The 12509-nt window shown below is 43.0% G+C and overlaps 1 protein-coding gene across 1 annotated transcript in view; it reads right to left on the bottom strand.

The window, feature by feature from the left end:
* Positions 1-12509, bottom strand: part of MAP3K1 (mitogen-activated protein kinase kinase kinase 1) — a 218447-nt gene that overhangs the window by 58766 nt on the left and 147172 nt on the right. Inside the window, exons 13-16 of the mRNA XM_068117561.2 lie at positions 12280-12484; positions 7144-8432; positions 6691-7034; positions 3227-3379 (exon numbers count right to left, since the gene is read on the bottom strand). Coding sequence (XP_067973662.2) covers positions 3227-3379; positions 6691-7034; positions 7144-8432; positions 12280-12484 — 1991 coding nt within the window. The remainder of the gene's footprint in view (positions 1-3226; positions 3380-6690; positions 7035-7143; positions 8433-12279; positions 12485-12509) is intronic.

Genomic DNA, 12509 nt, shown 5'->3' with positions numbered 1-12509 from the left:
TGGGGCATGGGGGGTGTTTTGTGCAAATGCATTGGAAATAAGGTTGTGATTTGTATGTGAAGTGGAGTTGGAATACTTTGGTTTTATACTTTTATAATAAAAGGACACAAAAGTCAAAGTCTCTCTCTCTGTCTCCCTCTCTCTGTCTCCCTCTCTCTGTCTCTCTCTCTCTCTGTCTCTCTCTCTCTCTCTCTGTCTCTCTCTCTCTCTCTGTCTCTCTCTCTCTCTCTCTGTCTCTCTCTCTCTCTCTGTCTCTCTCTCTCTCTCTGTCTCTCTCTCTCTCTGTCTCTCTCTCTCTCTGTCTCTCTCTCTCTCTCTCTGTCTGTCTCTCTCTCTCTGTCTCTCTCTCTCTCTCTGTCTCTCTCTCTCTCTCTCTCTCTCTCTGTGTCTCTCTCTCTGTGTCTCTCTCTCTGTCTCTCTCTCTCTGTCTCTCTCTCTCTCTGTCTCTCTGTCTCTCTCTCTCTCTCTCTCTCTGTCTCTCTCTCAGTGTCTCTCTCTCTCTCTCTCCCTGTCTTTCTGTCTCTCTCATGGCCATGGCTTCACAAAAGCAGGAGTACAAAATCTTGGATATGAGGGATCTTTGGATCACGCCTGGGAGATCGACCTGCTGTCTCCACGATACAGCTCTGTTCGAGAGAACTGTCTTGGGGTATACAACAACAATAATAACACATGGAATTTGTCTTAAAATCCAGGCCAATGTAGAATTCTCAACCTGTCTCTCCGGAAGGATCATCAAACTAACCCACCACATCCATCTATTTCTACCATCAACCACTGGAAGTGGTTCAGTCAGTCCAACTTCAGCGCCGCACCATCAGCTACCTCTTCTGGACAGATGATACATAAAAGCTTGCCTCCAAAGCCAGCCACATGCAGACTGGAACTCCTCAATTTTAAATCATTCCTTGATACAGTGCCTTCAGAATGTATTCACACTCCTTGACTTTTTCACATTTTGTTGTGTTGCAGCCTGAATTTAAAATGGATTAAATCGAGATTTTGTTTTTGTCACTGATCTACACATAAATCCCATAATGTCAAAGTGGAAATTTTGCTTTATAATTTTTTTTTACAAAATAATTAAAAATTAAAAGCTGAAAGACTTGAGTGAATAAGTATGATCAACTACTCTCCAAATTGAGCTCAGGTGTATCCAATTTCCTTTGATCATCCTTGATATGTCTACAATTTGATTGGAGTCCACATGTGGCCAATTCAATTGATTGGAAATAATTTAGAAAGAAACACCTTTATATATAAGGTTGAACAGTTGACAGTGAATGTCAGAGCAGATTCTCTACCATGAAGTCCAAGGAACTGTCCATAGTATAATTGTGAGGAGGCATAGAACTCAGAAATATAATTTTGAGGAGGCATAGATCTGGGGAAGGGTATAAAACAATTTCTGGTGTTGAAAGGTCCCAAGAGCACAGTGAGCTCCACCATTAGGAAATGGAAAGAATATGTTATTACCCAGACTCTTTCTAGAGCTGGCCATCCAACCAAACTGAGCAACTGGGCAAGAAGGACCTTGGTCAGGGAGGTGACCAAGAACCCAATGACCATCCTGACAGAACTATAGAGATCCTTGGCAGAGATGGGAGAATCTGTTAGGACAACAGTCTCTGCAGCCCTTCACAAATCTAGGCTTTAAGGGGAAGTGGCCAGACGAGAGCAACTCCTGAGAAAAGCACATGACAGCACATCTGGAGTTTGCAAAAGGGCACGTGAAAGACTCTGAGAGCATGAGGCACTAGATTATGTGGTCTGATGAGACAAAAGTTAAACAATTTGGCCTGAATACAAAGCACTAAGAAATGGCAGAAACCGAGCACAGCTCATCACCCATCTAACACCATCCCTACCGTGAAGCATGGGAGTGGCAGTCTTATGCTATGGGGATGCTTTTCAGCAGCAGGGACTGGGAGCCTTGTAAGGATAGAGGGAACAATGAATGGAGCCAAATATAGGCAAATCATTGAGGACAACCTGCTTCAGAGTGCAAAAGACCTTAGACTGCGGTGACGATTTATGTTCTAACAGGACAATGACCCCAAGTATACAGCCAAAGAAACACTGGAATGGCTTCAGAACAAGAATGTGAAAGTCCTTGAGTGACCCAGCCAAACCCCAGACTGGAATCCCATTGGGAATCTGTGGAAAAACTTGCAGATCGCTGTTCACCGACTCCTAATCCAACTTGACAGAGCTTGAATCTGCAAGGAAGAATGGGAGAAACTCCCCAAATCCAAATGTGCAAAGCTGATACAGACAAACCCAAGAACGCTCGAATCCGTAATCACTGCCAAAGGCACCTCTGCAAGGTATTGACTCAGGGGATTGAATACTTATGTAAATTAGATATTTGTGTATTTTACTTTTAATTAAATTGTAAAAAATTCTATTTAAAAAAATCCACGTTGACATTATGGGGTATTACATGTAGATGAATGACAAAAAAACAACTCAATTTAATCCATTTTGTATTCAGGCTGTAACACAACAAAATGTGACAAAGTCAAGGGGTGTGAATACTTTCTGAAGGCACTGTAAATCTGATCTAGTCAGGCTAAAATGCCTTCGTAGCTCCATTGAGTATGCTCTCCCTGACAGCTGACACCCCAGCATCACATCTGTCTCTCCTGGGTTCTATGGAATCTACAGCTATCAACATGAATGGAATCCCCTATGATGAGGCCCATGTACAAGCCTGTTGACCTCTCACATCACAGAAAGGTCAGTGACCCCATTTTTTTTCCAGCCTCTCCTCAGATATCTCCCGTTACTCTCTCAGGACTGAGACCCTATTAGCTCTTCCAGGACACTTGTCCTAACACCCCATTAGGAAATCCCCAAAGTCCGGGCTGACTGCACACTTCCACTCCTTTGTGCCAATCACACTCTTCACACCAGGGCTTCAAGCAGGAGGTGCACCACTATCTCATGTCATTCTCCATCATTACCCATGATATTTCATACCACAATTAACCCGATCTAACCCAATCCTTTTACTTGCAGGTAACTGTGTTTCATCTCATCCTCTTTTCCTGTTACCTTGCTTGTTGTGTTCAACGGAGGCTCCACTCTCATAACATTGCATTTTTACGCTCTGTCACCTCACTCTTTCATGAGTTTTGATGTTATATAAAAAATTGTGGAAACTTTTCAGTATTCTTTGTTGTTAATCATGTGATAAAATGGTATTCCATGGACATGTGCATACCTGCTTCACAGCTAGTAGTGTTCCTGTGCCAGCATCTTGCGCCTGAAAACAACGTGAGAATGCACCTAGACCGATCTGTTGCCCACGCAGCCATTCTATTCCCTCAAAGTATGCCATGGTAGCTCGTGGATGCCCACTGCCAGTATCTACAGTCTGAAAAAACACGAGGAAAAGGAAGGATAGAAAGAAATGAACATGGGTCTTCAAAGCCAAATACAGCAAGATTTTGCCAAAATAGGATTACGTGCCATGACTTAATCGACAAACTCAAAAGTACTCGACAATTAACTTTTACTTTTTCAAAACCGCACCAAAATTGTGATTTACTGTTAAAATTCATTAATGTCTACCTCTATACGCCATATCTCTCCTCTACTGTGATGGCATGGTTATATTTCCTCTCTTTATATTCAACTGTTGGAACCTATGGCTGTTACATATGACCGGCTTGACCGCTGTAGCATTTGTGCTCTATTTCCACACAGTGTAACTCAGCTGGTTCTCCTTAAGATATGTCGCTCTTGCATGATCAGTTATGTATTGTGGGAGTACGATCTACATCTAGTCACACTGTCGATTGTATGTATTGACAATTTACGTCTCCGATGCATTCTTGAAAAGTGCAACTTAAATCGAAACGACTTAAATTGAATAATTCTGGTGTATGCAGATGATCTGGTGTTGATTGCGGAAAGTATGGATGGACTGAAGGAAAAGATGAACAAGTGGAAGGAATGTATGGAGACAAAAGGTCTGAAGGTGGAAGAAAGGAAAGACGAAGGTGATGGCAACTGGTAAAGCATGTGGTGAGGTGGAAAGAACTGGGAAGTGGCCCTGTGCTGTGTGCAGGAAGGGTGTCGGAGTGAACTCCATTCAATGTACAATGTGCGCTGAGTGGGTTCATCAAAAATGTAGTGGTCTGAGAAGGTCATTAACCAGTGTGGCAGCTACATTCAAATGTAGGGTGTGCACAGAGGGAGCTGCAGATGGAGGAAATGTTGAGTTGGATCTTGGAGACGGCGTGAAGCTGGAAGGTGTGAAAACATTTTGCTACCTCGGAGACATGCTGAATGGAGAAGGTGGATCAGACTCGGCAACGGTTGCTGGAGTGAGATGTGCATGGAAGAAGTTTCAGGAACTGAGTGGCGTGCTGACGAGGAGGAGAGTGTCGTTGAAGCTGAAGGGAAAGGTGTATGCTGCATGTGTGAGAAGTGTTATGATTTATGGGAGCGAGACATGGGTCATGAATGTAGAGCAGCAACGAAGGCTGGAAAGGGTGGTAATGTGAATGGTTCGGTGGATGTGTTGAGTATCATTGAGAGAGAGGAAGACAAATGATGAATTGCGAAAGATGATGGGAATAGAGCCTGTGATTGATGCTGTGAAGAGGAACAGGTTGAGATGGTTTGGTCATGTGTTGAGGAAGGATGAAAGTGACTGGTTGAGAAGAGTGATGGAAATGAATGTAGAAGGAAGTAGAGCATGGGGAAGACCGAGAAAGACTTGGCTAAAGATGGTCGAAGAAGAAATGCGGGAAAGGGGGTTAACAAGGAGAGATGCAGAAAATAGGGGAAAATGGAGAAGATTGTCATGGGGACCGCAAGGCTAACCCCCGCTCTAGCAGGGAAAATTGCCTTAAAATGCATGTTGTTGTGTGTTGTTGTTAAATTGAATACAATTTTCCCAAAAGAAACACACAAATGGAATAAAGCCGAGTGGAGAGTGGGTGGGGGGAGGGGTGCTGGAGGGGAGACATCGTAATTTTTACCTATGATATTTTTGCCTTGAATTGAGATAATTTCAACACGTATTTTGACAGTAAAAAATTGAAATTAAGTAATTTTATTAAAGTACAGGGTTGTCACAATGTCTCGTCACCCCTTGTAAAAATTGTGAGATTGCCTTTTATCATATAGCTGACAACAACAAAGGATTCTACAAGTTATACCAAATACATTTGAAGTACTCTTTTACTTTAATACACATTTTACAGCTTATGGCCCAAGCATTAATTGTCCAGTGGGTCCATGTGCTCCATCATTGTCATTACAGACAATAATTTTGCACGATGTTCTATGGGACATTTTCCGGAGCATTTGTGGGGTGATACGATTAAAAGCAAATCTCACTGCTTGTCAAAGGTCATCAGTGTTTTTGCAGCGCTGCTGTGCAACAATCTCTTTTGTGAAGCCCCAAAGGCAATGCCAATTTTTACAAGGGGTGGCAAGACATTATGGCCACCCTCCTGTACAGTACAGTACAGTAAAGCTGTGTAAATTATGCTGTGGTGGTGGTAGAGAAAGTGAGAGGCAGAGAGAGGGGATAGGATGGAGGAAGAGAGATAGAGAAAAAAATTATGATCAGATGGAAGGCAGGAGGAAGATTGTCACACGTCATTGTCACGTACACAACGCCGGCAGACATTCCATGCAAGAGCTCCTTGGCTTCGTCTTCAACTTGGATGTTAATGGCATAGCACATTTAGCACTTTCACGAATTTCTTCTGCATTGTTTTTTTAAGTTGTACATACGGTTGTTGGAGGCAAACCTAAGCGCCAACCAACATTGACAGCACACTGAGCACTCGTTATTCTGCATATAACATCCAATTTCACCTCCAAATTTAGTTTTACACACTCTCTTAGCCATCACTCCTATCACCACTAGCATGCTTAGAAATCGTGATTAATAAAATCAATGACGATATCGATATGAATCACCACTATATGCAAAGATTTTGGATGCACAGTATGTCTGAACAGTGCAAAGGCAGAATAAAGTATTCTTCTTCTTCTTTGGGCATCCACTACTTATCGTCGTGACATCAGAAGAAGAAGAATAAAGTACAGTGCGGTACACTTCACATCGAAGTTATGTCATTCAAATCACATGCTTAGACTTTTCAGTCACCAATTTGCCTAAGCCACCAGGTCAATTGAATTTAAATTGAATTGCCAGTTGAGTAAAAACTTACATGTTTTACATGGACAATATAATAAACAATTTGAATATGAACAGCATCCACGGCAGCATTGTGTCCGACTGTGGTTCCATCGAATTGGCCTAAATTTACATTACATACTGGAATGTTACGTAAAGGACTACAGGTACAGGTACAGCCTGACAAGGACACGGTGCACAGATTGCAGGAACGTTCTTCCATCCATGAAGCTTTCCACTTGCTGTCATGCACACAGGCCCAGCACAGCCACGCATGGTTTGTCATTCACACGTCGTTATTGAAGTGTGACTGTGGTTAAATAAAATTGTTAAGAGTAAAATGTTATCATTATGCAAATATTTGACAATGTACAATAATTTTACTGTAATTTCATAATGTACCTTGCTAGTTTCCCAGGCCTACATTTTTTTAATGTGGTTAAACCACTCCTCCCCATCACTCCTCCCCACTCCCACCCCTCTCAAGCTCCACCATATTACAATCAATTTTTTTGGACACTCACGTTTGGTTGTAGGAGTATGACATCTGTGCCCGAGGAAACTTGCAGTTGCGGGATGACTGGCAATGCATCTTGCGAAGCTGAATTCGCCATGGCCACAAGCAATGCTTCTTCCTCTTCTGCAGCCATTTTTTCCTTACACTGCTCATTTCTCTGTACATCTTCGCGGTAAGAGTCCGTCGGTGCCCCTGGCCGCCCTGGTGAGGCAACTGCCACCTCGGAACTGAAGGTCACGGCTGGGTCACAACTCAAGCCATCCATCAAATCTTCTGTGCTGGAAATAATATCCAAGCAGGACCCCAATTGTCTGCGTCGTTCTTCTATCGGTGTCGCGGTGCCATCATTGCCTAAAGAAAAATCAAAAGTGATGTTCAATTGTAGCCTAAACATACACATAAGTAATGAACCTCAACTTGTAATATAATTATTCAAGAGAAACAAGTAAACTGAGCCCACCTTGCTTGTTATGATTTGGCTTGAGATCCAGTGTCATAGGTGGCCGACACAGCGCATCTCGAGCTTTGGGAGGCAAACCTTGCACTCGACTTTCCTCAATATCTCCTTGGCTGGGTGATTTGTGGTTAAGAGTGGCTGGTGTGGCGAGTCGCACGGTTACCGTTTCACTTTCTTTTATTTTGCGATTTCTCTCTGGGGCTTGCTCCAAATTTGACTCGAGGCTTATTTGCCGAGGCTCTGGCATCTGCCTGCATGTAGAGGTCCCGGATCCAGAAGAGCAAATAGTGGGAGGGTTATCAGACACCTCATGCTTGCTATTCTCAACTCTAGAACCAGACACTTTATCTCCATTAATTCCACCAGAATCATGATTTGGACGCTCAAAGCTGGATGGGCGGAGATCAAGATCAGTGGACTTCCGTTGTGGAAGAATGGGCCTGACCAAGATTCGCTCCAAGTCAGCAGACTTTCTCTGTGGATGAATTGAATTGCATATCTGGCCAACAGCCTTATCTGTTGGTCCAATAAAATCCCCCCAGGGCCGGGAGGCCTTGGGACGGTGGAGTGGAATGCACGAGGCGATGCGAGTTTGAGTGAGCAATGGAGGTGGGTCACATTCAGCAGGCGCCTCACACTGGACCTGAATATCTCTGTTTTTTTCTGGCTGTGAGGATGTTGGCAAACCTAGATTCAATGCTATGTCATTCGGGTTTGTAGAAGCTGAAACACCATCAATTGACAGTCCAGCAAGTTTTGATTCTGTAGTGGATATGGTGGTAGCTGTGGTTTGGAATGATGAAACGGTCTCTTCCCGGCTAAAAGGAGAAACAGGGAAGTACTGACCTAGGCGACGAGTTTTTGCTTGCATGTCACGCGACGCATCGTGCAAAGATGATGGTCGACGAAATGCAACCAACACTGTCTTCCCAGGGGTATCAGAAGTCTTTTCAATCGTGTCAGTTTGGATCTTCTGAGACAAGGATGTCACAAGAACGGCTGTCTGTTGTTCTCCATCTCCCTCTTTGGGTCTATCAATGCAGCCCAATACTTCAGCTGCTCCTTCAATGTCCATCTCCACCGCAACCTCAAGCAAACGAAGACGGAGGCGTGTTGAAGGCCCAACAGATGGCTGCTTTAGCATGGAAGCAAGACGGAGGAAGACAGGGGAAACCGGGGCAAGCATGCGAGCAGCACTGAGGATGAGTCGCCGAGAGAGTCTCCCAACCATGGCATGAGGGTGAGACACCAAACGCAGCGCGAATGTGAGCAAGGAGAAGAGATCCTGGTAGCTACCGAAAGGTTGGAAAGGAAATAGAGGTAAAAATCAGCAACAATAAGCAATAAAGGTTAGCCCACTTTCTCTTAGGGGATATTAAAATAAGGTGGAAACTCAGCCTGATACTCCTTCAAGGAAATTGCATTGCGACAGCACCATCATGACACCATAACATACCATAACAGAAAGGGTGCTTCAAATGCATAACCTCGTGGCATAAACACATCATTAACCCATCTTGGATTTACAGCCATTTACATTAAATAGATAAGAGCTTGCTTCTGATGAAACTATTTTTTCTCTCGTATGTATAAAATGATTAATTGAGATAACCTTTTAAAATAACTAGTACCCCCGCTCACTACGGGAGCGGTAGAAGGGGTTACGTTATTATCCCATGTGGGGTATATAGATTACAGTAGATCTTCGCTCAGTTCCATAAGTAAAATTTGCCTCATGGTAAAACATGTCGGGATTCCTCCAAATTTCTTTCAGTTTAGTGTTAAACAGCATTAGAGACTGTTTAAAAAGGTAATCAATCATGTTTGTGGTTTATACTATTTTTACTTCTGGTAGGCGCCGGTGTTCCCACAAAAAAAGCCACGATAAGCTATTTATAAACGTTGGCACGGCGTTTGTTCAAGGAAGAAATACCCCTTGTACAGGGGGAGATATTATTAATACAAATATTGTTTTGTAATAACATTCACATTGTGCTATTATCATTAGTGTTGTTTTTGGATGCGGCATTGGGAAAAAGCCATGATAAAGCTATCTTAACACGGATATACACCTCAACACGCAACCACATTGGTGGGGAAAACCCCCATGGTGGAGAAAACCCCCTTGTGGAAGGGGGAAAATTAATTTGCTACAACCATCATTGTGTGACCCTTAGTCCTCCTGTCAAGTTTGGTTGAGATTGGATAAGTAACGACCGAATGTATCGCGGTCGAAAATCGTGAAACAGACAGACAGATGGACACTAAATTGTGTATATTAGTATGATACAAAGAGTCCTGGTACTGGGGATGGCAGGATTGCCTTTAGGTACACAGATTCACCTCAAGCTGTCTAGCCTTGGTTCGAATCCTGACCCAGCTATAAATAGTCCAGGAGCCCAGAAGGTTTATTCAAGTGAAAAGTGCTGGAAGGTTTGACCTCATGGGCTGATGGGAGTCATCCACCGACATCACAAAAATGCATTGCTGCCGGGTCTGACCCGTGGCTTTCCCCCCGAAATCACTCAATTAGTGACGCCATTACGAAAAACCTATTTTGCTCAATATCTGGAGAACTATGCATGATAATATCACGAATAAGGTGTCTATACCTATGTTTACATGGTCAATCATTACACTGACACCCGCATTATTGCTAGAAAATGTATAGTTTTCCAGGTAAATGTGTAGCCCACCCGCTCATTAAGCGACCCCATTACCGAACAACGATATATGGAAAACTTGCAAATGTGCAGTTCACATAATTAACTTGATGTCCTCTTGGCATTACAAGTCTTCTATATCACTTTCGTCACTCTCATCACTGTCCTCACTCCAAGCATTATCTGACTCTTCCTCGTCTACTGAATTTATCTTCCACGCCATCCCCGTCATCCTCATGTGGGCCTGTGAGGGACTCTGGAACTGAACTTCCTGGATACCAGTCTGGTTCAAAGCAGTTTTGAGACAACTTCCATCCATAGTCTGTCGGACTCGCCCCACCAGTTGGATCTGTCTGATCAGCTCTCTTCCAGATTCTTGCCACATCGTGCACCCTTTTCATATGATTACCAAGTGTCTTGGTGCACGGGGGAAGAGAGGTACAGTTTATCTTCTTTATTCTGGCAAGGGGCTCCTTTTCGTCACCACCACCAATTCACATGAATGCCTTGTCTCTGGCTTCATTAATGTCAGAGGTTTTGAAGCCACACAGTCTTACATAGTCACAACGACAACTGTTATGGTATTTGGCTTCCTTTGCAATAAGATCTTCGCCTAGTCCAATGATCCTAGTATCACACTTTTTCTGAGCAGCAAGAAGGATTGCCTTGCTCCCGTCTGTGGTCAAACATTGGCTGAGGGGTTCATTTTTCTGCAACTTCCTCTTCCTCTTATATCCACAAAAAATACATTCTTGTCCAAGGACGCCTCTCGTGCTGGTAGAAGGATGATCGGAACTTGAACGAGTGGTCTTCTGAGGTGGTTCAGATGGTTCTGTGCTTGGAGGTGCTCCTCTCTTAACAGCACAGAATCGACTGAGGTAAACTGAGTGGTAATATTTGCCTTCTGGGCCCTCAGCTGTTCTGATCTCTTCCGAGGTGTTCGAAAACTTGTCACTTTGAAGTGCCTTTCGCAATCTAGCAGCATTTTTGGCTGTTTCCCAGTTGCTGGAATTGAAACACTTTAGGGCACGTTTATTTTCTCCTCTTTCTTTGCAAATTATACAAACGGGGGCGTCATTTGCCATGATCTGTAAATAACAAAACGGGAAAGAGACCAATGCATTATTTGCCACATTGTACCAAAAGCCAGAGATGGTACGACTGCAGTAGGCAACTTTCAGGGTGAACTCCACATTTTCAAGCACTAGAGTTGGCATTGTAATATTTCACCATAAAAACATGGGTATAGACACCTTATTTGTGATAATATCATGCATTGTTTTTCAGATATTAATGAAAATGGGTTTTTCCGCAATGGCGTTGCTAACTGAGTGGGTGAACTAAACATTTACCTGGAAAAATATACATTTTCTAGCAATAATGCGGGTGTCAGTGTAATTATTGACCATGTAAACATAGGTATAGACACCTTATTCGTGATATTATCATGCATAGTTCTACAGATATTGAGAAAAATAGGTTTTTCGGTAATGGCGTCACTAATTGAGTGATTTCGGGGGGAAAGCGACGGGTCAGACCCGGCAGCCATGCATTTTTGTGATTTCGGTGGATGACCCCATCAGCCCATGAGGACAAACATTCCGGCGCTTTTCACTTGAATAAACCTTCTGGGCTCCTGGACTAAAACTGTAGGTCCGGTGTTTCACAGGCAGGGTGATTCATCAATGTTTGTGCGGTCACTTGGATGGATGTTAAACTGGGCGTCCCATTTGCCACCATTAGGTGGTGGACGTTAAAGACCCAACGTCGGCATCATTTGCGAAGAGAAGGCGAGTTATCGCCGGAACCCTGGCCAAATTCCAAATTCTTGCCCTGACTTCCTGTGTCGGAGTGGCGACCTATCCAGGATTGTAACCCTATCCAAGTAACCTACTCTGGATTATAATAAAAAGCAATGAGCAATCCTATTAAAATGAGAGAATAACAATACTTTAAGATCATATGAAAACTCATAAAAAATAAAACGTTTACAAATAAATCAACTCAGATGTAATTTACACCCTCAAAGAAGGTTTTACTTTTTATATTTTCTTTCCAGCATTAATCAAACAGCATATGATCATACAATTGAACTTTAAACTGTAAAGCGAGTTTTTATTAGGCAGTGTATCCTCCACGGTATCGGAAACAATGTATCTTAAGGCCATTTTAATGGGAAAATGAATTCATTGCTTTTTCACCAATATTACGCTAATGGCAACCTTAATGCTATCTTTAACGATAATACTAACCTTGAAGCTAATTGCAGTATTAACTTTAAGGTGCTACCCAATCCTTAACCTCACATCTTTCCATTCTCGGTTGTAAAGTCAATCAGAATTAATCAATGGCAGAACTTTAGACGAAAATACTATAATAAAATTAATTAAAAAGCTGTAATAAAATTTTTATGTTAAAAGGAGAATATTAAACAGCTGCTTAATTGCAAAACATTAACCGAACCAAATCCTTCTACCTGTCAGATCCATCATGCGGTAGCCCTTCATCATTCACACCGCCTGCTGCCTGCACCACGTGAGGAAAGAAGTATGCTGGAAACTCGAGGAGCATCCTCTCAGCGAGACACAGGCGACCCAAAAGGCCCTGCCAACCGCAGGTCTCAGGGCATGCTGCCAGCATGCATCCGAGCATGTACTCCACTCCACCAAGGCCCAAAGAGGCTGCCAAAGAAGTGTTAACAATAAA

Source organism: Myxine glutinosa, chromosome 1 (assembly GCF_964187855.1).
Source record: "Myxine glutinosa chromosome 1, kmMyxGlut1.1, whole genome shotgun sequence".
In the NCBI taxonomy this organism is placed as follows: domain Eukaryota; kingdom Metazoa; phylum Chordata; class Myxini; order Myxiniformes; family Myxinidae; genus Myxine; species Myxine glutinosa.
Note: the sequence above shows the minus strand (reverse complement) of the source record. Positions and strands in the feature narration are given on the sequence as shown.